The sequence below is a fragment of the Mus caroli genome, unplaced genomic scaffold (genome assembly GCF_978045245.1).
Source record: "Mus caroli unplaced genomic scaffold, Mus_caroli_1 scaffold_7, whole genome shotgun sequence".
NCBI lineage: Eukaryota > Metazoa > Chordata > Mammalia > Rodentia > Muridae > Mus > Mus caroli.
The window spans coordinates 27,928,018-27,955,632 of record NW_028227262.1 but is presented as its reverse complement, the minus strand read 5'-3'; the positions used below and the strand labels follow the sequence as shown (position 1 = coordinate 27,955,632).

At 43.0% G+C, this 27,615-nt stretch overlaps 1 protein-coding gene across 4 annotated transcripts in view; it reads left to right on the top strand.

Moving 5' to 3' along the window:
- Positions 1–2,250: 2,250 nt before the first annotated feature.
- The window catches only part of Cecr2 (CECR2 histone acetyl-lysine reader), a 103,538-nt gene continuing 78,173 nt past the window's right edge, over positions 2,251–27,615 (top strand). For all 4 annotated transcript variants that reach the window (XM_085840010.1, XM_085840009.1, XM_085840008.1 and 1 more), the window contains exon 1: positions 2,251–2,637. In XM_085840010.1, coding sequence (XP_085696136.1) covers positions 2,512–2,637 — 126 coding nt within the window. In that variant the 5' untranslated portion in view covers positions 2,251–2,511. The remainder of the gene's footprint in view (positions 2,638–27,615) is intronic.

Sequence of the window (27,615 nt, the reverse complement as noted above, 5' to 3'; positions counted from 1 at the left end):
CCAGAGCCAGACTGAAACAGAGTTGCATATTGATAATAGTCAATGGCTGTTGTCACACTAACCCATATGGGGCATTCAAGCAGACACAGGCCTTTGAGGCAAATCCATTCAGAGGAAGGAGGTGGTGACCATCTTGATCCCCTTAAGGGGCAGAAGTGCAGCACTTCCAGGCTCCCAACACCTTACATTTCCAGGACTTTTGGCAGCATGAGGAGAATAAGCAGAGGGAGAAGTTACAGTGGGGGTGTGTAATGGGTATAACGAGCACTCAATATCAGTGATTAAGAAGGAGCCAAATCTCTCTTATCTTTCTGCTTTCTGGTATTGCTAATTATTATTAGGCTAGCTAGTAATGACAACTGAGATGCCGGCTAAGAAGGTTAGATAATGATAAAAGATAAAGATGGAAGTGAGTGATAGGAGGGCCAGGGAGACCAGGGAGGAAGGATCAAACAGTCATAACATAATGGCTTTGACACAAGTGTTAAGAAACGGCCACAGCACCCAGAGTGTCTGTAACCCCAGCACCCAGCAAGTGCAGGAAGAATTGGTTCAAGGTGCAGAGAGAGCTGGTTGCTCCCTAGTCTGGGCTCCGTGAACCCTTTTTAAAGGAAAACGGTGTGATACATGAAGAGCACAGCAGTTCAGGGAAAGTCAAACACGGAGGCTCCAGCCTGGGCTACAGAGTCACAAAAAAGTTCCACGGAGCCCTCCCGTATCCCTCCACCCCCATTCATGAGGTATCTACTGAGTAGCTGCGTTTTGAAAACATTAAAAAACAAATTTTAAAAATAAAAATGGGATAGATAGCGTGTAGGGGTTGCTAACTCTCACCTACAGGGCAGTGCGAGGGAAGATGAAGTATCTTAAGGTTAGTTGGCTCACAAAAGGCACACTTGGATATAGCTTAAGGATTTTAGTGTTTTTAAGTGCTGCCTTACAAAGACACAAGAGGTTAGTTATTAAAGTAATTAGAATAGGTGAGGGAGGAGGAACGAGCCAGGCCTCCCACTTACACATCTATCTCACAAACTCGCTCGCTATTATTCTTTCCAGGGTTGTGCCTATCTAAACAGCCGAATTTGAGTGCACCTAAGGGGCGGTGTTTCTGGCGAGGTGGACTAAAGAAGCAGCTAGGACTCTGAGACTTGAGGAGTAGAACTGCTCAAGCGCAAATGACCAATACAAATAGAAGACACTACAACTTAGTTCTTCCAAACTTCTGGGCTGTTTCGGAGGTGATTTTTTTCCCCTTCCGGTTTAGACAGAATTCCACCGTCCTAAATAGCCGTTAACATTTCTAAAGCCCCAGCACCCTCCTGTCGGAGCGTATTCCCGCAGCCCGGGCAGGTCTCCACCCCCACCCGGACACACGTCCTTAGAGTCTCCAGGCTCTTCCCCATCCCCCCAGCCTCCAAGCCACATTGTGAGCAGTGGCGCCCGCAGCAGCGGCGCTCCGCTCTGGCGAGGGCAGTCAGAGGGCTCAAAGCCAGTCTCCTCCAGGGCGGCTGCACGTGTCCGTTCCCTGGGGTGGGGGAAATTGCTCTTCCCGCTAGGCTGCTGATTGGTGCCTCCCCCCTACTCCACCCTTCCCGCCACACTCTACCCCTCCATCCTACTCGGTTCCAGCCGAACCAGCCCCACCACCTTCCCTGGGAGAAGCGAGGCACTTTAGCGCTCCCTTAAGTCCCGTTCTCAGATGGGCTAATAATAGTAATAATAATAAAAATAAAAAAGCGCTAAAGAACAGGTGGAAAGCGCGTCGTTTCCCCGGGCCTCCGGTTTCCAGCGTGGACGTCCCACTCGCTGTCCCGCGCCACCCTCCACAGCAGTAATAACTGAAATCCCACACGTGCGCACTCCCGGAGCGAGTCCCCAGTGAGAGCACCACCCCGCGGGCCCTTTAAAAGGACTCGACCACTGAGGCCACGTGGGGGTGGGAGAGACCCTTATTGTCTTCCGTCACCAAAGTCGCCGAACTCCCCGGCCCCAAACACCTGCACGGCAGAGCGCGGCTCCCACCCGCCCGGCCGCCCGCGGGCTGCGCGCGGCCCCCTCCGCGTCACGCGCGGCCCCTCCCCGGGCGCGGCCCGCCCGCTCCCCCTCCCCCGCCCTCGGTGCAGCTGTCCGCGCAGGGGTGGGGGCGGGGTTGTTGTTGTGGTGCGCGCCGGCCCCGCCCCCTCCTCGTGGGCGGCCCCTCCCCCAGGCTTCTGCCGGGCCCCCTCCCCACCCCCAGCCCCATCTGTTTTCCTCAGCGCTGAGTGGATTATATTGTATGGGATTGGGGGCGGCCGCACGGCCGCGGCGGGACGGGGCGAGCGCGCGGCCCCCGCCGGCTGCCCGAGCAGCGGCCGCTTGAGCGAGTCGGCCCGCCGCCCCCCGCCCGGCGCGCCTCCGCTTGAGCTCACGCCGAGCGGCGGGAGCCGCCGCGCGCTGAGTGAGAGGCGCTGCCGGCGGCCGGAGTCCGAGCGAGCGAGCGAGAGCGAGTGAGTGAGCGAGCGCGGCGGGGAGATGTGCCCGGAGGAAGGCGGCGCGGCCGGGCTGGGCGAGCTCCGCTCCTGGTGGGAAGTCCCGGCCATCGCGCACTTCTGCTCGCTCTTTCGCACGGCGTTCCGCCTGCCCGACTTCGAGATCGAGGTGAGTAGCCGGCGCTGCGCCCTTTCTCCGCGCTTCTCTGCGGGGAGTCGCGGGCCGCCGACTTGGCGCGGAGCGCGGGCGGCGAGGGGGCTCGGCGGCGGGCACGAGGCTGGCGGCCGGCACGGGCTCCCCGTGGCCCCGCGCGCTCACGCCGCCGGGGGTCGAGCCTGCTTTTGTCGGCGCGGGACCCCGGGGCTCTCCCGGGACTTCTCGGCCGGCCTGAGGGCGAGAGTGCGCGCGCGCTCCCCGCCGGAGCCTCGGAGGCGGCGAGCAGCTGCTCAGGCGGGGACCCGGACGGGATGCGGGCTCACGCGCCGGGGGCCACAGCGGCGGGGCGGGAGCGGCCTCGGGCAGGGGCGGCGTTGCTCGGGAGACGCTCGCCAGGGTCGCACTTGGCGGACTTGCGGAGGCCCGTAACTCTCGGGCGCTTCGAGTCAACTTCGGGTGGGCGCAGATGGGGCCTGGGCTTGGGGCGTTCTCCTTGTGGGACCGCCCGTCGCTCACCGTCGCTCGGGACGCCGAGACTGTGGAGGGAAAGTTTGGGGCCCCCCTCCCTTTTAAAACAGCTCCTCTACGGAGGAAGGCGCAGCCGTCCGTATTCCGGGAGCTCTCTCTTCGAGTTGATTTCGCCACCATTATTCCCCCGGGCGAGCGAGGAGGAAAGGAATGGCTTTCTGGCCAGGCCGAAGGTGCTTTCAAGACCCGAGGCTTTGTGATAACTGGACTAAAATCCGAGGGTCCTAATGACAAGGACGGTGGCGGGAGTGTGGGAAACGGAATGTATAAGATGGTCCGAAGCAGCATCCTGGCTTTTATTTTTGGAAGGAATTGTGAAATACTGATTGGTTGGCAGGTTGAGTTGCTTTCTTTCCTGTCTGTAGGGACTTAATCACCTTTATTTTTCTTCCTTGGGACAAAGGTACACGAAACTGTTGTTGGTCAGTTACTGTTTTCAGTTTTGTGACTGCCTTTACAATTGAAATAATCAAAATTAAAGTAATTTATTTGGGTATTTGGGAAGTCTCACCGTTGTGGTTGCCTCTTCACCCCCCCCCCCCCATCTTGATTTTAATTTGTTGACTCTTGAGGTCTTCGCTCGCCTTTATTTTTTTAAGTCCGTTGTGTTTGCAGAAATATCACTTGCTTCTATGAATGAAGCGTGGGAATTTACTTGTGTTGCAAAGTTAACGAAATTGGAAATCTAAACCGATCACAAGGGGTAGGTTAGGAAAGTGAAGAGGAACGTGGACTGAAGTTGGGGCCATTCGATGGCTTTTGGAGGGACTTTAAAACAAAGTGAAAAAGTTGGTAGGATTTTCCAGGTCGTGGGCTTCTCCAGGTTTTAGGAAAATGAAACTTGACAATTAAACGCAACTCAAAGCGTTTATTTACAAAGTTTGAACTTGAGTGTAAGGACCATTTTTGTAATGAAATTTTGTAATGAAATCAGACTACAAAGATTAACGATTTGAGGAATCTTAAAGGGGAAGAGATGATGATTAATGATTCTGATGTCCTGTGTTTCCTTTTAGTTAGTTTGAAATCTTGAGTAGTCTAATTAAATCCTGCTGTTCAAAATGGCTGCAGAGTGTGTGTGTGTGTGTGTTGGTGCTTGTGACAATTGCTGTCTTGGGTGCTGATAAAAACCTGTCCCAATCCATTTTCTTTCAAGAGGAAGTAAATTGATGTGCGGATTACAAATTGAGTACATTTGAAAACGCCAGTGTTGGAGAAATGGCACTTTCCCAAGTCCTTGTATTCCCATTTTGTTGATAAAAAGGTAGAGGAGACTCATTTTGTCTTAATTATACTCAACATATTTAAAGTTAACCTCTAATTTCTATCTTTAAATAGTAAACTTCAGGTTCTCAGTGTTTGTTGGCCTAATTCCTCTCGGAAATGTAAGCTGTTATTGTCCTTTACACGGTGAATAATCAGGTCTACTTGACATGGTGTCTCTTAATTCTAGTGGTTAAGAAAAAATTATGCTGTGTGGGTGTACATGTGTCAGGGAGTGCTTGTGGAGGTCAGAGGACAGTTTGAGGGAATTCATTTGGGTGGTGAGAGCCCCAGGAATCAAACTTGGGTGGTCAGACTTGGCAGTAGTTTCCTTCACAGGGAGCCATCTCTCCTATGTGTTTCTTGGAAGATGCACTTTGTTCCTTAAAGTGTGTGTTACTTGAAACAACATTCAGCACATTAATATCCTGATTCCAACATGTACATACCTTAAATACTACCAGCCCTTCCTCCCTTTCCCTATGGAGATGATCAATAAATGTGGAACATGATAGTGGTTTTCCCCTTCTGTATTTCCTGTATTTTATTTAGGGTTCTGATTAGATGAAATATATCTAAAATTCTCATTCTCTAAGAAACTTGACTTTGATCCATCAACAATGTAGAATTCCCCAAAGATGCTAACTAAATTTGTTTTTGTTTTTTCTTTGGTGATTTGAAAAAGCGTCAACTAGTTTATGGGTTAGGTCTTACAGAACAGTGTTAGTTTAGACCTTATTTATTTATTTATTTATTTATTTATTTTTTGGTTTTTCAAGACAGGGTTTCTCTGTGTAGCCCTGGCTGTCCTGGAACTCATGCTGTAGACCAGGCTGGCCTCAAACTCAGAAATCCGCCTGCCTCTGCCTCCGGAGTGCTGGGATTAAAGGCGTGCGCCACCACCGCCCAGCTGACCTTGTCTTAAAGTAAAAATATACCAGTAATGAGCTGAATGTACCTGCTAGACACATGGAAAGTCCTAATTACACTTGAAAAGCTAGAAATGAAGAATATTGATTACCAAATAGTTAAAACTAGATATCATTCCCTTAGGACACCAGTTTTCAGTTGTGGGAAAGATCTCATTTTACTCTTCTTTCCCAGGCTGAATCTTTGGATTTATAGAACATTGACAAAGCAGGAATCCTTAAGGATTTGTTTTTATCCCAAGCAAAGCAATCTCTCAGGTGAAAGGCTCTAAGATTCTTGATGCTGTTCTGTAAGAGGGCAAGACTTCCCACTTACAGGTCCCTAAGTGGTGATGTTTTTATTTTTGTATGTAAAAATATTTTTGTGCTCTGTTAACTAACCTTAAACTGATCATTCTTCAGAAGAGTCCGCATACTTGACTCTGGTGTATGTGGTGCTGGGGGTTGAATTCTGTGTTCACACTTGCCAGACAGGCACTGTATCACTGAACAGTCTTTTCCAGCCCTTTTCTTTTTCTTGGAGACGACTTCTACCACACAGAGTCTCATTATGTAGCTCTGGCTGGCCTGGAACAACGTAGACCAGGCTGGCCTCCAACTCCTGGAGATCTTTCTGTCTCCTGAGTGCTGGGATCAGAGGTGTGTGCCACCATGCCCTACTTTTTTGCTTTTCATTTTAAGATAAGCTTGAACACTCTTCATGTATTGCTGCCCTTAAATAAAGGTTCTAAAATAATCAGAACAAAAACCTGAGGGTACAATAATAATGTTTTCAGTGGCTCCAGGTTCTTAGTTTATGATAGGGTTGTAGCTCAGGGTTGAACACTTGCTAGGATACCCAAAGTTGCCATAATTTTCATCCCTGGTTTTCAAAACAACACATGAATAGTATATAAAGCTTAATTTTTAGCAAAATACAGCTAAAATAATTAAAATAACTCAGTCATTGGGAAGCTGGTAACTCTAAAATTGTATCCTGACATTTGAGTAAAAATCTTCTGTTGACATATTTAGAAATTCCTATATTCCTGATATGTTTGCCATACATAGATTTGCTTTTAATTTTCTGAAGAGGCCATGTGTAGTTGGACAGTAATAGATTAAAGACACTGCCTTTAGTAGTTGGTTATCACTGAACACTTACTACATTGTTAGGGGTTTTTGTTTTTGTTTTTTTTAATATATTAGGACAACCCAGGGTTTTAACACATGCTAGGCATTTGAGGTACAACCCCAGCCCCTCCCTCCCCCCTCCCTTAGTCCTACTTTGCAGCTAGGGTTTGTGAATAAGTAACTAAGCAAGCTTTCTATCCTACCTAATTGTCCCTAGTCGTTTGATTTATAGGGATGAGCCATCTAATCACCAAAGCATCTCATATTTGGCCCTGTTTGGCCACATTTGCTGATAATAGAATCCATTTATATATGATTTAGCTAAAGCCAAATATTTTGTACTTAATATTGTAGTGGATTAAGTTAGTTAAGTTTTACCCTGATTTGAAACTAAGATAATTGACCTCTTTAAGTACTTGCTTCAGGTTGAAGGGAGGCAGTGGAAGACAATTTTTCATAACTTTATAGAGCAGCAGTTTTCAATCTTGGAAGGGGGGCTGTTGAACAAACTTTTCATAGAAGTTGCCTAATATTAGAAAACACAAATATTTACATTGTGATTCATAACAGCAAAATTTAAGTTGGGTGCTGGGATTAAAGGCTTGTGCTACTACTTACTGCCCAGAGAGTCTTGCTCTTTTAGCTTTAATCTTCCCTGCCTTGTGTCTTCTTTCTTTTTTTTTTTTTTTTTTTAAGATTTATTTATTTATTATATGTAAGTACACTGTAGCTGTCTTCAGACACTCCAGAAGAGGGAGTCAGATCTCGTTAAGGATGGTTGTGAGCCATCATGTGGTTGCTGGGATTTGAACTCAGGACCTTCGGAAGAGCAGTCAGTGCTCTTAACCACTGAGTCATCTCTCCAGCCCTTGTGTCTTCTTTCTGTTTGTGGTTGTGTGTTGCTGAAGTACCTCACTCAGCAGGATGGTGTAGGGCCAGTATATAGAGAGCTTTGTATTCTCCCCTTTGTAGTCCTGTTTCTAGTCCTCTCATCAAGAGAATGAGCCATGAATTATAATTAATATAAGTAATAAAACTTGCTGAAATTTAAACATAGTTTAGTTGTATCAGCTGTGTTTAGGGGATAGATTCTGTTTGTGTATAGGAACAAGTGCTGTCAGGGTGGGTATTAGACTTCAATCAAATTCTCTCTTACTGGTTTTTTCGAGACAGGGTATCTCTAACAACTCTGGCCATCTGTAATGGGGATCCGATGCCCACTTCGGCTGTGTCTAAAGACATGACATTGGCAGTGTATACAAATATACATGAAATAAATAAATAAATCTAAAAAATACTGTCTCATTATACTTTGCTGCCATAACTACTATGTAGCTGTTAACCTCATTTTACAGATGTGTGGGGATTGAAATTTTGGGGAGGCTGGTTGTTTGCACAGGATTCCTACCTAGGTTCAGGGCTTTTACTCCAAAATCTGTGTTGCTGTTGTCTTGTCACAGTTTTGTGGACGTTTTAATTATCTGTATTGAAGGCTGAAAGTCTACAGTGCATGTCTAAGGGTTCTTGGCTCAAAAGATCTTTATTTTTTCATTAGGTATGTGTTTCATATATGGAGATCAGGACAAGCTGGAGTGTAGCTTCTTACATTGTTTGAAATATCTGGTGGCTTTATGTGTGTGCTGGGGAATCTCAACCTAGGTTTTTAGGTTTCATGGCTAAAACTAACCCACTGAGCCATCCCATCACCCTATATTTTATTTTGAGTCTTTTGAGACAAGAGTTTCTCTGTATAGCCCTGTCTGTCCTGGATCTTGTCCCAGACTGGCCTTGAACTCCTATAGATCCACTTGCCTCTGCTTCCTGAATGCAATGGGACTAAAAGCGTGCGACTCAATAATTCCTATTGACATATAGGAATTATTACATTATAAAGCATCTATGTGCTTGGCAGGGTACTAGCTCATGGAGATACAGCTATATGTGTAACACAAAAATACTTGCTCTCTTGGTGGGTGAGATTCCTCAGTGGGTAAAGGAGTTTGCTGCCAACTGTGAAGACTTGAATTTTATCCCTTGAACCAACATGATTAGGAGGAGAGAACCAACCCCTTCAAGTTTTCCTCTGACCCCCACATGTGTTCCGTGGCATACATATATTACACACACACATAGACACACACAAAGTTGTTATTATTTTCTGAGACAGGCTTTCTCTATTTAGCCCTGGTTTTCTTGGAACTCACTCTGTAGAACAGGCTGGACTCTGCCTTCCAAGTAGTTGTTCTTAAGGGTTCCACCATGTCCAGCTAATACAAAATAAATTAATAAAAATTAAGTTTCAAAAGCACCTGCCCTCTTCTTAGTGGCCAAGTGATACAGTATGTCACAGGGTCTAAGAAATGAAGTCCAGGGAGGCTTGCACAGGGTCATGCTAAGGAATGGCTTCTTCAATTTAAGAGAGGAATAGAGATAGTATGTTGAGATAGCATTTGAGTGGACCTGAGATAAATGACTTAGATTAGTTATTTAGAGATGGGTGGGGTAGTGAACACCTTTAATTCCAGCACTCTGGAGTAGAGGCAGGTGGATCTCATTTGAATTCAAGGACAACCGGGGCTACACATACATAGTAAGACCTAAGCCAGCCAGGACTATGAAAGACCCTGTCTCAAAAATAGAAACAAAACAATTTTTTAAAAATTACTATTTATTTTTATGTGTATCTATGTTTTGTCTGCATACAAATCTGTACCTCGTGCCCTTAGAGGCCAGAAGAGAAAGGATCCTCTGAGGTTGGAGTTACAGAAAGCTTCAAGCCACCATGTGAGTGCTAGGAATTGAACCTGGGTCCTCTGGAAGAGCAGTCAGTGCTCTTACCTACTAAGCTTCTCTCCAGTCTCAACCAAAACAAAACAAACAAGTTTAAGAAATGATTTAGAAATTTGTGGGTTTTCAACATATTAATGTATGTAATGTAAAACACGTACTGTGTCCCTGGGGCTGACCTACAACTTGTAGCTGTCATCCACACAGTTGTATATTGTTGGTCTACAGAAGATCCTTTTTAAAACTTCCTGCTTTCTACCTTTTGAAGAGTCAGAATCCTCCTTCTCTATAGAGGGATGAGGAGGACAGTTGCACAAGGGGAAATCCATGACGCATCTTGGGGTCTTGAAGTGGAGGATGTCCTTTTGTAAAGGAGCTTTGGTAAAGCTCACCTTTCTGTTTTTTTCCAGCCTTTTAAAAAGAAAGGCTTCCTAGTTTCCTGGCCCCACCCCCATTTTTTTTTTTTTTTTTTTATCTCCCTTTATACCACTGGGAGCTTCAGAGAGTTAGGAATCTCCTACAGTTACAGAAGGGTTGGTCTCTCATCCATGAAGGACACTCCATTTTGGTTTGGTATTTGGCTTGCCTTGTAACTTCAGCTTTGCTTCATTTTCTGGAACACAGGAAAGTGTAAAATCCAACTTGGGTAGTATAGGCCTTGATAACAGAGTCTAAAGGTGGACTTCCATGGGTGTTAAGGATCCAGAGTGAGAGTTGTAGCAGCAGAGGGTCGAAAGCCATCTGTCCATGAAGAGTCAAAACGTAGTGTGTGTAGATAGCTGGACCTGCTGCCTCCTACTGGCCATGCCAGCTCTACTACTGCATTTCAAATCTGGAACACATTTTCAAAAGGCATTATGAATCATGTCTCTCACTTGCCCTTAGTAAGATTACTTTGGTAGCATGGGAATTTCAGGCTAGATGATTGATTCCTGGCTTCTAGGAGGGACTTTCTAAGTATGGCTAATACCATGGGTTAACTCAAAGCAACCCTCCATACTTCACAAGTTAGTTTTGTACCAGGTAGAAGCTGCAGGTCCATACTTGCTTGGTATGTCTGTGAATTGTGTGGATTTCTTTCTCTTTTCACTGCAAACTTGCTTCTAAATAATCTTCTTTGACTGGAACTTTTTGTTTGTTCCAGTCAAACTATACAGAGACAGGGTTTCTCTGTATAGTCCTGGCTGTCCTGGAACTCACTCTGTAGACCAGACTCCGAAATCCGCCTGCCTCTGCCTCCCGAGCGCTGGGATTAAAGGTGTTTGCCACCACTGCCCGGCTGACTGAAGCTTTTGAAGGTTGACATCTTCACTATTTCTATTGTTCTCAAACTGAACTGATGTTATATGCTTGAGATTTGGAGGGATTCTGGAGAATGAGTGTCTTGAGTTATGTTATCCCCCCTCCCTCCATTTATTTGTTTTTTTTTTTAAGACGGGTTTTGTTTGCAAAGACCTGGCTTTCCTGGAACTAGCTCTGTATATCAAACTCAGATTTGTCTGCCTCTGCCTCCTAAAAGCTAGGATTAAAGGTGTGCGCTACCACCTCCTGGCCACTTCAGGCAGGGCAAAAAGACAGAATCTCATTGTAGTTGATGCCAAACTATAACTTTGTGTAGTCTAGGTTGGCCTTTAGCTCCTGACAATCTTGGTGTTTCAAGTCCCGTAGACCAAGCTAGCCTTGATTCTGCCTGTCTTTCTACTTCCCCAGTGCTGGGATTAAAGTCATGCACCCACCCAGCTTCTGAAGGAAGTTGAAGTTGCTCCCTGTTACTGTACATGCCCAACAGAAATCTGGTAAACAGATACTTGGTTATCAACCCCTACTTCTTTCTTTTGTTGTTGGTTTTTGGTTTTGTTTTTTCAAGACAGGGTTTCTCTGTGTAGCCCTGGCTGTCCTGGAACTCACTCTGTAGACCAGGCTGTCCTGGCCTCAGAAATCCGCCTGCCTCTGCCTCCCAAGTGCTGGGATTAAAGGCGTGTGCCACAACTGCTTGGCTACTTCTTCCTTTTTATCTTTTCTATCTTCTTTTTTTCCCCCTAGGATGGGTCTTTAAATTTCCTTCAAAACCATAGAGCCTCTGCCTCCTGAGTGCTGGAATTAAAGGCATGTGCCACTATACCTGGTGATAAATGTGTTATTTTGGTTTGGAGGGAAGATGGTATTGTGATGGTGATTAAACTGGTCTTAGTGTTCTGTGAAGTGCTCGGAGTTTCTGGGAAGAAAGCTATAAAACAGGAAGTGCTGTGATGGTGTATTCCTTTAATCCCAGGATTTAGGAGGCAGAAGCGTGAGTTTGAGGCCAGCCTAGTGTACAGAGTGAATTCCAGGACAGCCAGGAAAGCCTGTTTCAAAAAACAATAAAAGTAAGAAAGATATGAAACATTTTAAGATATGTTCACCTATGTGTGGCTTTTGACACTGTTTGTAGCCCCTTCCCTTCCCTTCCCTTCCCTTCCCTTCCCTTCCCTTCCCTTCCCTTCCCTTCCCTTCCCTTCCCTTCCCTTCCCTTCCCTTCCCTTCCCTTCCCTTCCCTTCCCTTCCCTTCCCTTCCCTCCCCCTCCCCCCTCCCCCTCCCCCTCCCCCTCCCCTTCCCTTTGCCCCCACACATTGGGCTGGAACCTGAAGATGGACATGCTAAGCAGGCTCTCTGCCACTGAGCCACACATCCAGCCTTCTTAACATTCTCTTTTAACTGAGCCTCAGCGGTTGACACCCTCCCTTGCTTTTTTCTTTCATTCCATTGTTGTGCTCAACTCCTGATGTCTCTCAGCTTGTTCTGGGCACTGTGGAGGAGGGGTAGAATTTTGGGCCTGTATCATAGTGCTAAACCCCAGAGTTCAGATAAGTAAACCGTGAAGTCAGTCACTTCTGCAGCTTGTTTTTGTTTTTGTTTTTTTTCCTCTCTCTCGCTGTTCTTTGAATTAATGTTGTGTCCTGTGTCTTGTACTTCATTAGCTACACACAGGTTTCAAATGTAATTACATAACAATACACAAGAGCTAGTATCCATTTTCTTGTTTAAAGTCTCTGACCTCATCTGACCTTTATGAAGGGTACTTGGCTGGTATTAAGTGATAGCATGTTCTTTGGTGCTTCCCTCTTCAGTGGTAGATTTCTCTATAGCACTAGCTCCTGGCTAAGTCAGGCATACTTTTTCTCTTTGGTAGGTTTGCTGGAGTAACTATGTTACTTGAAAGTAGTAGGTCATAGCACGTGGTCATCTCAAGTATACATCTATACTGTGCATGATGTCTTGTTTATCCCAACATCAAAAATTCAGTGTGAAAATAGAGCAGTGATTGGGCCACAGTGATACCAACCATTTCACTTATTTTTTTTTCAAGATTTATTTATTATTATATTTAAGTACACTGTAGCTGTCTCCAGATGCACCAGAAGAGGGCAAGAGGGAGTCAGATCTCGTTACAGATGGTTGTGAGACACCATGTGGTTGTTGGGATTTGAACTCCGGACCTTTGGAAGAGCAGTCGGGTACTCTTACCCACTGAGCCATCTCACCAGCCCCACCATTTCACTTATTAATGTTTAATATTAATTCGCATCTGAAGGAAGGGTACTTTCTAGGAGTGGTGTAAGTTCTTAGAACTGAGAAGGCTGTTAAGTAGTCTTGTTGATTAGAATAGTTATTTTTGTTTTCCTTCTGGCCAGTTCTTTTAATGAACACCCCTTCCCTGAATGATCATTGTTTCTGCAACAATGGCACTTGGGATAGGTTATTTGCCTAACAGAAAGTGTGTTAAATGAACAGATCTGCTCCTTTGGGGAATCCTTTCTTGTCTCCATTTCTTTTGTGTCTCTTCTCTCTTCCTGAAGGGTTATCCTTGGGTTCTTTAGGTGTGATCAGTTTTATTTCCTATAGGTCCTTGTTCAGGGAACTGTCTTTTTTTTTTTTTTTTTCTTTCGAGACAGGGTTTCTCTGTATAGCCCTGGCTGTCCTGGAACTCACTCTTGTAGACCAGGCTGTCCTGGCCTCGAACTCAGAAATCCGCCTGCCTCTGCCTCCCAAGTGCTGGGATTAAAGGCATGCACCACCACCACCCAGCTGGAACTGTCTTGTAGAACCAAAAGAATTTGACTTATTGGTATAATTTTCGTATAATTACTGGGATTTTTGGCCCATTTGAGTGGTATTGGTTTGGGGTAGTATCCCATAACACATGTGCTAATTATTCTCTCTGTCACTCTGTCTCTCTCTCTCTGTCTCTCAGTTTGTGTGTGTGTCTATATATATGTGTGCGCGCACATGTGTGAGGTAGGGCAAATACAGGCAGCATGCACCCCAGTGCATGTACCTGTAGAGGCCAGAAGTCAGCTTCCTCAGTTGCTTTCTATCTTTAAAAAATATTTTTATTATTTATATCTTTTAATTTTAGATGATTTATTTTTTTATTGTATGTGTGATGGTGTTTTGCCCGCATGCGCATCTTTACGATGGTGTCAGATCTCTTGGAACTGGAGTTACAGACAATTGTGAACCATTATGTGGTAATTGAACCCAGGTCCTCTGGAAGAATTAATTATCAGTGCTCTTAACTATTGAGCCATCTTTAGCCACATATTTTTGAAACAAGTTTACTGTGTAGTCCTGGCTAGTTTGAACTGCTGTGTAGACCAAAGTGGCCTAAGTTTACAGAGATCTTCCTACCTTTGTTTCTCAAGTGCTGGGATAATCGGTGTTTGCAAACAAATTGTTACTTTTGTTTTGTTTTTGAGACTATGTTTCCTTGGATGTCTAGGAACTCAACTGGCTTGGAACTTAGAGATAAACCTGACTGCCTCTGAGATGCTAGCATTCAGTGTATTATTACTCCATTTTATTATTACTTTTTTTTTTAATTCTTACTTTTTCACTTTTTTTTTTTAAGATTCATTTATTTATTATATGTAAGTACACTGTAGCTGTCTTCAGACACTCCAGAAGACAGAGTCAGATCTCGTTACAGATGGTTGTGAGCCACCATATGGTTGCTGGGATTTGAACTCTGGACCTTCGGAAAAGCAGTCGGGTGCTCTTACCCACTGAGCAGTCCCCAGTCCCCCCTTATTATTACTTTTTAAAATTTATTCTGTTTGCCCTATCATATGCCATATCTTATGTGTAGAGGGCAGAATTCAGTTTTCTAGAGTCAGTTCTCTCCGTCCACAATGTGTCTCCTTGGGATAGAACTCAGGTCAAAAGGCTTGGTTGTCAGTGTTGTAACCTATTGAGCCATCTCCCTAGCCCCCAAAATTTTTATTGTTTTTAAGATGCTTTTCAGTTGAGTGTTATCCTGGCACACACTTTTAATCCCAGCACCTGGGAAGCAGAATCTCTGAGTTGGAGGCTGTCCTGGTCTACATAGTGAGTTCCAGGATAGCCAGGGCTACAAAGAGAGATCCTATCTTAACAAGGAAAAAAAAGCTGCTTTTCTTTTCTTCATTTTTTTATTAGATATTTTCTTTATTTACATTTCAAATTTTATCCCCTTTCCTCAATTCCTCTCTGCACCCCCCTCCCATCCCATCTCCCCTCCCCCTCCTCACTAAGCCACCCATTCCCGCTTCCCTGTCCTGGCATTCTCCTATACTGGGGCATTGAGCCTTCACAAGGCCAAGGGCCGTTCCTCTCATTGATGTCCCACAAGACCATCCTCTGCTACATATGTGGTTGAAGTCTTGAGTCCCCCCTTGTGTACTCTTTGGTTGTTGGTATAGTCCCTGGGAGCTCTGAGGGTACTGGTTGGGTCATATTGTTGTTCCTCTTATGGGGCTGCAAACCCCTTCAGCTCCTGGGGTCCTTTCTCTAGCTACTCCATTGGGGACCCTGTGCTCAGTCCAATGGCTGGCTTATTTTCTTTTAAATTATGTGTATATTTATGTATTGATAGAAGCATGTGATGTGAGTGCAGGTACCCACGGAGGCTAGAAAATGGCATTGGATTTCCCTGGCACTTGGTGGTACAGGCAGTTGTAACCTGTGCACTTTGGGTGCTGATAACTGAATTCAAGTCCTCTGCAAGAACAGTAGGTTTTCTTAAATCATCAAGCCATTTCTCTAGGTCACCTATCCTTAAAATAAAAATTGTTTAAAAGTACTTTATATACTTATTTTGGGATAGACACATCTCACAGTGCATGTATAGAGAGATCAGAGGGTAATTTGTGGGAGGGTGTTCCAGATATTAGAGTCAACTTGTTGGGCTTGGTGGTAAACACCTGTACTTACCAGCCATTTTGCCAGCCCCATCTTTTAATTACCATTAGGTTTTTAGACAGGGTTGAATGTAGCTCAAGTTTGTCTCATAGTTGTTAGATAGATAGATAGATATGAATGTAGCTCAAGTTTGTCTCACATTTGATAGATAGGTAGGTAGGTAGGTAGCCTGGGGTGATTTTTACTGTTTCTTTTTTGTTTGAGACAGGATTTCTCTGTGTAGTTCTGTCTGTCCTGGAACTTGCTCTGTGGACTAGGTTGGCCTCAAACTCAAGACCCTGTGTGCTTCTGCCTTTTGAGTGCTGAGCTGAAGGTGTGCCACCACTCCTCGCTCTGCAAGTGGAGCTTTGAACAAAGTTTACTTCTTTTCTGTTTGCTGCTGCCTTTGTTAAAGTTGCTGAGATTTGTGATCAAATTGTTGTTTTATTGTTTCTCTGGGAAGGGCAGTGATAATACAGTGTAAAACCTTTATTATGTGCAAAACGATTTATACAAGACCACAGTAGGAAGTTCAGAGGCAGGTAGCTCTGCTGAGGGAAATGTTCCAGGACTTGGAGTTCATTCCTTGAAGAGGCAAAGACGACTTGATACAGGTTATTTGAATGAATGTGAATTTGAGGAGGAGAGGGAAGAGATGCAGGAGATACAGGAATTAAAATGACATTTTCCTGAGAGGTGGTAGGAGAAAGAATTCCAGGAGTAAGTTTTAGGAGAATGGAGAATTTGTTTCCCCATAACCGTCATAATGACTAGTATGTGCATGTGTTCGTGAATGCATAGGTGTGAGGGCATATACCCGCGTGTGTGTGTGTGTGTGTGTGTGTGCGCGTGCGTGTGTGTGCGTGCACCCGCGCATGTGTGTGTGGTAGGGGTCAGAGGTGGACATCAGTCAGGTATCTTCCTTTCCTGTCTTGCTTTCCACCATATTTTGGGACATTGTGCTTGAGATCGGGATTTGGTTCTCAGCCATTAGAGAGCATCTATAACAAGAAAAAATGGAATTAATTCCAGTTCCCAAGTGGTTAACATTTTGGCATCATAACTAAAGGAGGTTAGTTGTGATACACCGTTTCCTTAAGAACAGCCAGCATTTGGAATGCTGCTCCGTGTTTCCTGTCAGTGTTTCTTTGTCCCCTCCGATGGTGGGGAATAGTTACCCCACTCTAGAACTCTTGGTTTCCCAGTGTTTAGGTCCTTGTGTAAATGTGGCGATGTGTGTATAGAAATTTACTTATCTAGAATTTTATCTTATTTTTTCTCTTTTTAAAATTTTTGGTTTTTCGAGACAGGGTTTCTCTGTGTAGCCCTGGCTATCCTGGAACTCACTTTGTAGACCAGGCTGGCCTCGAACTCAGAAATCCGCCTGCCTCTGCCTCCCGAGTGCTGGGATTAAAGGCATGCGCCACCACGCCCGGCTCTTTTTTAAAATTTTTATTTATTTATTTATTTATTTATTTATTTTAGCATGTATGAGAAAGTGTGTGCAGTGTGTGTGTGAGCGCGTGTGCACATGCTGTGGCACTCATGTGATAGTCCAAGGAAAGCTTTTAGGATTCTGTTCTGTACTTAATAATCCAACTTGGGTTGTCAGTTTACTAGGAAAGGCTTTTACTGTTGAGCTATCTCACTGGTCCCACTGTTTGCAGTTTTACATTTAGTTTGTAGTTATTGAAGCTTAGAATAGTACCTTTTAAAGTTTCTCTCTGTTTAAGATCTGTGAGACTACTACATTTATTATTATTATTATTTTTTTTTTTTGAGATTAAAACAGAGCCTCGAGCCGGGCGTGGTGGCGCACGCCTTTACTCCCAGCACTCGGGAGGCAGAGGCAGGCGAATTTCTGAGTTTGAAGCCAGCCTGGTCTACAAAGTGAGTTCCAGGACAGCCAGGGCTATACAGAGAAACCCTGTCTTGAAAAACCAAAAAAAACAAAAAACAAAACCAAACAGAGCCTCACTGTGTAGTCTTGATTGGCCTTGAACACAGCTATCTTCTACCAGTTATTAAAGTTAAAGAATAATGAGAATGATCTATAGACAGTAGTATGTCAAGTGCTGCCTGTGGATCTAAATGGTATTGATATGTGCATATTTATATTTAATTGCCCATTTCATGGGCATTATTATTATTTTAAATTTAAGAGTGTTCAGACATACTTCAAACTTGCCACATAGCCTTAAACTTTGACTTTTGTGCCTCTACTCTTCAGTGCTGGAATTTCCAGGCTGTGTGCTTTTATTTGTGTGTGTATGTGTGTGTGTACACACACACACATATGTACCCATGTGCACAACCTTGGCCCAAGTTTTCATTTAATAATCTTATGGGTACTTTACCCTTATAGCATGGGTACCTTTGTTCAAACTTAATTTTGAGAGAGAGAAAGAGGACTCAAGACATCAGACTTGGTGACAAGTGACTTTACTCACTGAGTCCTCTTGCTGGCTTCAAACTTGTAAAAATTATTAATATTTAAGAGATTTTGAGTCAGGTGTGGTGGTGCAACCCTTTAATTCCAGCACTGGGAAGTCAAACACATCACTGTTCAAGATTGTCAGCCTGGCCTACAAAGCAAGTTCCAGGACAGTCAGGACCACACAGAGAAATCCTATCTCCCCCCCCTCCCCCAAAGGGGAGGTTTTGTGCATGTATATGTGTTAAACATTTTCATTGGCTGGAGAGATGGCTCAGTTAAGTGCACTGGCTGGTCTTCTAGAGTCTTCTAGATTCTTGAGCTCCTGAGTTCAATTCCGAAAAACCACATGGTGGCTCACAATCATCTATAATGGGATCTGATGCCCCTTTCTAGCACACAGGTGTACATGCAGATAGAACACTCATATACATTAAAAAAAAAAAAAAAAAAAAAAAAAAGAACCCAGGTTACCAGGATTTGTGTAGTATATTAGTCACTTTCCTTAAATGAAACACCACGACCAAGGCAACTTATAAAAGAAATTAATTTGGGGCTCAAAGTTAGAGTGGGTGAATCCATGTTTATCATGGCAGGAATATGGCACTAAGCAGGAATGGTGTTGAAGAAGCAGCTAAGAGCTTACTTGAGTCTTGATATATTAGTATGAAGTGGGAGTGCTGGGGAGAGAGAGAGAGACCTGGAAATGGCCTGGGCTTTTGAAACCCCAAGACCTGCCCTAGTGACAACACCTCCTCCAACAGTGTCATACCTTCTAATCTGTCCCAAACAGTTCCACTGACTGTTATTTATGAGCTTCTGGGGTCATTCTCATCAAACCCCCACTGGATGCAAATTCCTAGTACCCAGCTTTGTCACTGGTTCTTGGTTCTTTATGGCTGAGAGAATTCTGATGCTTACATACCATGTCTTCTAGTTCATTCCTCTGTTGGATATCTGGGTTGATTCCATAATTTGGCAAATCTGAGTAGTGCTTCGTGTATTGGGGTTTAGGTGAATAGTTTTTAAGTGTATTGCAGTAGTTGATTATCCTTGTAATAGGTAAAAATGGGTAAAATGATTTAAACTTCAAGTTGCAGAGTCCATTAAGTGAAACAGTAATAAAAAGCACCATTTATTGGAGTAACACTGATCTACAGAATGTTCAATGTCTAGACAAATTGCTTAATTTTGAGTCTCACTTCTTCACTGGCAGACTTGTTCATTACTTATTCTGTAGACTTATTCTGTGAGATTTGAAACAAGTTTCTCAACAAACTGGTAATTAGTATTAGTATTTTTTTCTTAAATATTTTATATATTTAGAATAAGATTTATTTTTCATGTCTTGACTGTTTTGCTTGCAAGGATGTATATGCAATGTGTGGGATCCTGGTGTCCTTGGAGGTCAAAAAGCCTCAGATCTGGATGTAGGGATGGTTGTTAGCAGCAGGTATATGCTGAGAATTGAATATGGGTCCTCTGCAAGAACAAGTACTCGCCCCCCCCCAAAATATTTATTTATTATATATGTGAGTACACTGTAGCTGTCTTCAGACACACCAGAAGATGGCATCAGATCCCATTACAGATGGCTGTGGGCCACCATGCAGTTGCTGGAAATTGAACTTGGGACTTCTGGAAGAATAGTCAGTGCTTTTTTTTTTTAATAAAGATTTATTGTATGTAAGTACACTGTAGCTGTCTTCTGACACTCCAGAAGAGGGCATCGGATCTCATTACGGATGGTTGAGAGCCGCCATGTGGTTGTGGGATTTGAACTCATGACCTCTTAACTGCTGAGCCATCTCTCCAGCCCCTCTCCCTTTTAAAAAGATTTATTTTATTTATATGAGTACACTGTAGCTGTCAGACACACCAGAAGAGGTTATCAGATCCCATTACAGCTTGGTTAAATATACCTCCGTTGGTGGAATCCATGCCTATTACACAGGAAGCCCTAGGTTCAATCCCTAGTACTGCAAAAACCAGGTACACATGATAATCTCAGCATTCAAGAGACTCGCCTATCTCTGCCTCTTGGGTGCTGGGATTAAAAGCATTTAAGAGGTGAAAGTCACCATTGGTTGTATCATGAATTTGAGAGCAGCCTGAAATAATACAGCAGACCTTGTCTCAAAAATAACAGGTTTGGGGTATGGTGGTGCACACCATTAATCCCCACACTAAGGAGGGAGGCAGAGGTAATTCCAACCTCATTGAGATCCTATTGCAAACCAAAACTCTAACCAAACCCCAAATCCCTAAATGTATAAAGTGGATAAGGTTAAAGCATTGTTTGAAAATTGCCATACATGGTAGCAGTTGACGTTTAAGCAAGGGGCAGCAATTGGATGTTTGGAACAGGCCTAGGATGTAGTCTGTATACCGTGTAAATATTTGTTTATTAAATAGAAACTAATCTTTGCAGAGTAGAAAGTTCACTTTGCTATAGACAGGGCAAAGAACAAAACTAGGTGACATGATGCCTGAGAAGTACAGGCCATGTTAAGATTCTTAGGGGGCAGTTTAATTATAGTTTTGTAGTAGGTAGCTGCTAACTCAGACTTGGCATTGAGAAGAGTTGTTACCTGGAAGAATTGCAGTTAAAAACTAGATTTCAAAACCAGTTAGATGGTTTAGTGGGTAAAAAAGCATTTGCTATACAGTCCTGGCTGAGTTTTTTGGTTTCTACAGTAGAACTAGAGTGTGGCTTCACTTGCACATACCATACACATACACAGTAGTCAGCTAAAATTTTTAAAAATTAGGAGAGAGAATGGGTTCTGGAAAGTTGTCTTTTGACCTCTACACACACTCCCCAATCACAAACACATACACTTGCACGGCACACACATTAGTTATTAGTCACCAGACATTCAGTGTGTACCAGAGTTGTGAATATATGAATTATCTCATTTGGTTGTTTGCAAGACTATTAATGACATTAAAGCTTAATATCGGGTTAATAATGAGCCAGAAATGGATAGGATGGATGGAACCAGATGTTATTATTCCATCTGTACTCCTCAAAAAATCCTGAGTGTGTGAGACTATTGAGACAGGGTTTCTCTGGGCAGTGTTGGCAGTCCTGGAACTTGCTCTGTAGACCAGTCTGGCTCGAACTCAGAAATCTGTCTGCCTGTGCCTCCTGAGTGCTCAAGACGTATTTTCATCTAGACCTCATCCTAGAGCTACTGAATTTGGTTCAGTGTTTAAACACGGCGTCCAGGTGATAGTGTTTGAGTGCACATTAAAGGAGGACCACAGAGGCTGAGCTGTGAGCTGATTGGGTCACTATGTGTGGGACACGGACAGACAGAACATCTTAATGGTACAGGAATGGCTTAGAAAATCAGACCCCATTTCTGTACTTCCAAGCTTGCACCTTTGCATGTTGGTAGGTCTCTTTCTGTATTTCTCATATTTAGGTGAGGTATTCTCTCTGCTTTAACATTTTATAGTTGGGAAGAAATTTCCGCCGGGTTTGGTTAGTGGAGGAGATAGATGGTTGTCCTCTTGTGTCTTTTTTTTTTTTTTTTTTAAGTGTGTGTTTGGGAATGTGTGTGCTTTTTGAAACCAAGAGGAACCCTTAGGAACACTGTCCACCTCTCCTTAGCCTGGAGTTATGTTTTAGTCTAGGACAGTGGTTCTCATCCTTCCTAATGCTGTAACTCTTTAATAAAGTTCCCATATTGTGGTGACTCCCAACCACTAAGATTATTTTGTTGCTACTTCATAACTAATTTTGTTACTGTTGTGAATCATAATATAAATATCTGGTATACAGAATATCTAATATGGCACCCCTGTGGAAGGGTTGTTAGACCCTCAAAGGAGTCATAACCTACAGGCTGGTTTATCCTCCCGTTTCTGCCTCCCACACTACATGGCTTGCAGACAGATAGACGTTCATGTGCCTGGCTCTTATGTAGAGGATCCAAATTGAAGTCCTAAAGTTTGCTTAGAAAATCAGTTAACCAGCTGAGTCATCAGCTCAGCCCCCCCTTTTTTGTTTTGTTTGATTTGTCTCTGGATGTCCTAGAGCTAACTCTGTAGACCAGGCTGGCCCTGAAATCAGAGATTCACCTACCTTTGCATTCCAAGTGCTGGAATTAAAGGAGTGTACCACCACCCTGGGCCCCTTATTCTATTTAAAAAAATTTTTGTTGTCTTGTTGTAGTGAATTTGTAATATATTCTGGAAAGTCCACATGTATCCATTCATACAAAGGATGTAGAGATAATTTAAGTCTAGCTCAGTTGTACAGATGAGATACGTTGCTCAACGTGTTGTGCTGAATTGTGATTGAAACATGAGAATCAAGCCTCAAAGTCAGATAGCCTGAGTTAGCATTTGCTTTTCACACACATGTTTTCTGTGTTTCTGGTTAACCGTTTTTATTTTAAAGCCAGTTTGTAAATCAGTTGTGTGTGTGTGTGTGTATCTGCATTGATAAAGCGTGACATGGCACTTTAGTGGAAGTCAGGAGACAGTGGGGGAAGGGTCTGTTCTTAGGTTATCAGGTTTGCCCTGTAAGCATATTTTTCTCACTGAGCCATCTAGCTGGCTTCTCCCTTTATTGGAGACCTAAGTCTCTGTAGTCAGTGACCATGTATGGTACTTTTAGTGTCTCATTTGGCACTTAACATTAAATATAGCAATATTTTCAGATGGTGAGAATAATATAAAGGCATTACTTTATTTGGGGACAGTACTTCATTTTTCCTGTCTCAATGGGAAGGAGACATTAACTACTTGTTCAGTGGGTCTATGTAAAGAATTGGGACTGGGGCAGATGAGCTGGAGAGAATTGACAGAAGGTTGCAGCACTTTGGAATGAATCCATAGGTTCCTGCTACCCATTGCAGTGTGAAAGGTCCATCTGGGCCTCCCCTAAGTTAAAAAATGGAATGAAATATACATAGAATATGAAAGCTTGTTTTACTAATCTGCTTAAATCAAAGAGACTTGGAAATGTCAGGTACAGACTAGATGGAAGAACCGAAGGCTTGCTGATGACTTGCAACATCTTCAGTTTGTAATTTCTCCTGTTTTCCACTAAACTCTACACCCTGCCTGGTACCTGATTCTCTATTTTATCTCATCTCAAAGAGATCAGTGAAGAGAGTCACTAGGGCCTAGGAGTTCAAGACTACCATGAGTAACTAGTGAGACTCCTATTTCAAATATTTGCAGAAAAATATAGACAATATAAGTCCATTTATATAAAGTTTAAAAATAAGGGACTGCAAGATTTGAGCTGCCTTTGAAAGTTTTTATAGAGGAGGCTGCCCTGTCTTTTGCCTCCTAAGTGGTGGGCTTAAAGGTATGTACCATCATGTCTGGCTGGCCCAAATTGAGGGATAATTATTGAGGGATAATTTTCATATAATTAAGTATACAAAGTTTAAAATATATAACTGAGTATCAGCAACTGTATATACAGGTATAACTGCCATCGCAAACAATGATGGACCATTAAGATTTCCCCAAAACTCAAAGCCTATACTGTCACATAGTCCAGGCAGTAGCTGAACTGAATTTTCTTTTCTTTTCTTTCTTTTTTTTTTTTTCCGAGACAGGGTTTCTCTGTGTGGCCCTGACTGTCCCGGAACTTACTTTGTAGACCAGGCTGGCCTCAAACTCAGAAATCCACCTGCCTCTGCCTCCCGAGTGCTGGGATTAAAGGCGTGCACCACCACCGCCTGGCCTACTGATCTGAATTCTATCTCCTCATAGATGAGGGTTTTCCTGTTCCTGATCAGGGCAGCCTTACTCTATGTATCCTCTCATTTTTTCCGGGCCATCTATTATGCACCTATTTGTTGTTGTTTTGAGACAGTTTCTCCCATGTAGTCCTGACTGCCCTGAAACTTGCTTTATATACTAGACTGGCCTCAAACTCAGAGATCCACCTGCCTCTGCCTCCTGAGTTATGGGACTCAAGTATTGTGCCATTATTGCTCAGCTAGGGGATATAATTTTTTATCTAGTCCAATATATTATGTGTCTGTGCTTGAATGTACCGAATTAGAGGATAGCGATTGACTTTAGTTATGTCCACAAATTCCAGATCTTTATGCTTGGTAGCATCTCCTTCACTGACAGCAATTGGTTGGATTTTTGTATCTTGTTTTTGATTTGTAGGTTTTATGAAGTAATGAATGGCTTGTTAGCATTTATACTGTTTGTTTTCTGAGCCTCCTAGAATGATAGTTTGGAATATAACAAGTTCTTGGTCATTAAATTTTCAGTGTGTTTATGTTTTATTTTAATATTTATCTCCACCCTCCCCCACCCCTAAGTTTTTCTCTGTAGCGCTGGCTGTCCTGGAACAGGTTCTGTAGATGAGGCTGGCCTTGTAGTCAGAGATCCACCTGCATTTGCCTCTCAAGTGCTGGATTAAAGACCAGCAGTGCTCTGACCGGATTGTTTACTTATGTGTCTATTCCCAGACTAATGAGTTTGTCAGAGACATTCTTTAGCTTTGTTACTTTGTTTTAGTTTTTCCTTAGAATTCTTAGAGTTCTTAATTTTCACAAATGTCTTAACTTTCCCAATATTTCTGCTGTATCTGTCCGGCGCCAAGGCTGGTAGGACTGGTAGACTGCTTTAGACATTTCCATTTTCTGATCACCTTCAGAGTCTTGTTAGCAGCTCAGGACATGGTGGACTCCAGATCCTCCAAAATGTTAGGATTTGTTGTATGGACCACTGGGCCTAATCTATGCATGCTAGGCAAGCACTCCACCAATTCTGCTCCATCCCCAGTCCTGATCTTCTGTTCTTGAAATTCTTTGTTACAAAATGTTTTCTTTTTGATAAAATTCCAACAGTATGTATTCTTTTTCTTTTTCTTTTTTTTTTCTTTTTTCTTTTTTTGCATTAGGTTTCATAGGGTGGAAATGTAGGATCTCTCAGTCTTTAAAGACTAGAATTGTGGGTATTTTCTTTTGAAAAGGAGCTTAATCTCTACTCATGAGCATGGTTGGAACACCATGTTGGTGTCCTGGAGCTCTACCATACCCTCTACACTGTGCTAATCTGGCTCCATTCCTTCTTGGGCTCTAGAGATTCTTGACTTCATGTGCTAATGGAAAGGAGTCGAACATAGCATTGCAGGCTCAGACAGCACAGGCCTGTGTAGCATACTGTAGCAGGGTGTGAGGAGGTAGAGTGGAGCGAGATCACAGTGTATTCATGAGTGCTTACGGAGAGGCAATAAGAAGCAGTATTTGGCCCAGTTGGAAAAAATCAGCCAGTACTTCTGTGGTCTTTGGAGAGTGATCCTTCTCCTTCTCTTCTTCCTCCTCTTCTTCCTCCTCCTCCTTCATTTTTAAAGATTTATTTACTTTATGCATATGAGTTACACTATCACTGCCCTCAGACAGAGCTGAAAAGAACATCAGATCCTATTACAAATGGTTGTGAGCCACCATGGGGTTGCTGAGAATTGAACTCAAGACCTTCAGAAGAACAATCAGTGTTCTTAACCTCTGAGCCATCTCTCCAGGCCATGACTTTTTTTCTTAAGGAGCTTGTTTTGCTATGTCAAGAGATGTAAAATTGCTGTGCATAGCAGCTGCATTAATATTTGCACCAGGAGTGATGGGAATTTACATTTCATGTATGAGATATTCAATAGTATGTATGTATGTACACACACATACATACACAATTTTTTTTGCACCAAAGCATTGATGGTAATTTTTCTTTTTATTAGGTTTATAATGGTCATAGTGAAACTTGGCCCACATAATTTTGTGCCCAAAATACTGTAGAATAGAATACTATTGTTCTTGCCAATATCTTTATCTTCCATGTAGCTTCCATAGGTTGGATCTGTTAAACTGACCAGTTTTCTTCAGTGTAGTCCTATAGGAGAAGATGTACATACACCATATGCTCACAGTGCTTTTTTTGTTTTTGTGTTATTTTGGATTAAACCTAGGGCTTTCTGTATTTGAGGGAAGTGCTGTACTACTGACCTACATTCTTGCTGTATGCATCCTGACATTCTTTAGCAAAAGAAAAAAGAAAAAGAAAAACTGGGATTGAAGATTCCTGAGAAACAGCACATAGTCATTTAAAAAAGTGGCCCCACCTTTCTGCACCTGATACCCCCAACTCAGCTCCTCCCATTATGCTCCCACATGTCCTTTGGAGTTCTTCCATCTGGCATGCTTTGTTTTCTTCCTAATTCTTCACGCTGGTCTATCAGTCAATTTATCTTCCATCAGCCCCTGTAGTTCATCACACTCAATTATCTCTGATCCTCTCCCACCTCCACCCACTGCACATACATACCCCAGTGCTCCATTGCTCAGGCTGTGGTCGATTGCCTTTTCTCTCCTGCCATCTTTCTCCTTGAACTAGGCTTTCCATTCAGATACTAATGCTGGAGAAGTGTTCCAACCAAGCCTGAATTACACTTTGTGCATCCTGACTTGTTTCTCAACTTTGAATTATCGGAGAAGGCAGCAGCAGGTGGGGAGGAAAAGAGAAATTTAAAAACACCTTACTACTAGGCTCTCAAGTGACTTTGGAATAACTACTGCTATGTTAAATAGTTGTAGTCGACTGCTGCCTTCAGTTTTTATGTTTTGACTTATTTAGCATAGTTGCATTATTACACTCTGAAAAACAGATTAACTGCTTTATTTGGTTAAGCATAAATTAATCTGTAAGTTGTCGAGTTCATTACCTGTGCTGTAAGTGGTTACAACTTAAAACTCGGGTGAGCATGATAGAATTGCTGATCCTAAAAATTGATTGTCACTGTGTTTGTACATTTTGCTAGCTTGCTAAGTGCATCATCTGTTTTTGCTGAAACAAAGAACTTAAAATCTGAGTGTCTATCTAATTAGGGAGTACCTTACTTTATTCATCTTTTATAACTCTGATGAATGCCCTATCATTTCTTTCATAGAACTCAAAACTGAAGGTGAAAATTGAACTCTTCTGGTCTTGGGTATTTGGTTTTAAGCTATTTCAGATGAAGACCAGGACATTTATACTTCAAGGCTATTGAAAGAATTACAGAAGGTGCACTTTTAACAAGTGTGTGCAAGTGTGTGAGTGTATGTGTGTGTATACATATACATATACACATACACATACACATACATATACATACCCAAGCCATGGCATTTGTGTGGAGGTCAAAGGACAATTTTCAAGAGTCATTCAAGAAGAATTTCTCCTTGTTGAAAACAAGATCTATTGTTTCTACTATGAATCTACTCAAGGCTAGCTTGTCCTCCTGCCAGCCCCTAGGTGATTTTTCCTCTCTGCCTCCTTTCTTGCTGTAGGAGTGTTAGGATTCAGATGCATGTCACCATATCCACCTTTTTAAATTTTTATGTGCATGAGCACCATGTGTGTGATTGGTGCTCACTGGGTTCAAAAGAAGGCATAGGATTTTCTGGGACTGGAGTTATAGATGGTATAAGCTGCCATGTGTGCTGTGGTGTTGTGAATCGAACCCAGGTCCTCTAAAAGAGAGTGCTCTTATCCTCTGAGCCCTCTCTCCAGTCCCTGGAAAAGAGTCCAGCTTTTTATGTGGGTGCAGGGAATGGAACCCCTGTGTGGTAAATGATTTTACCCACAGAACCAGCCACCTTACTAGCCTAGTCAAGGTTCCCTAGAGAAACAAAACCAATAGATTGAGTATATATAAAAAGAGAGGATTTATTGGATTGGCTTACATGATATGGTCTATATAGTTCTACAACTGC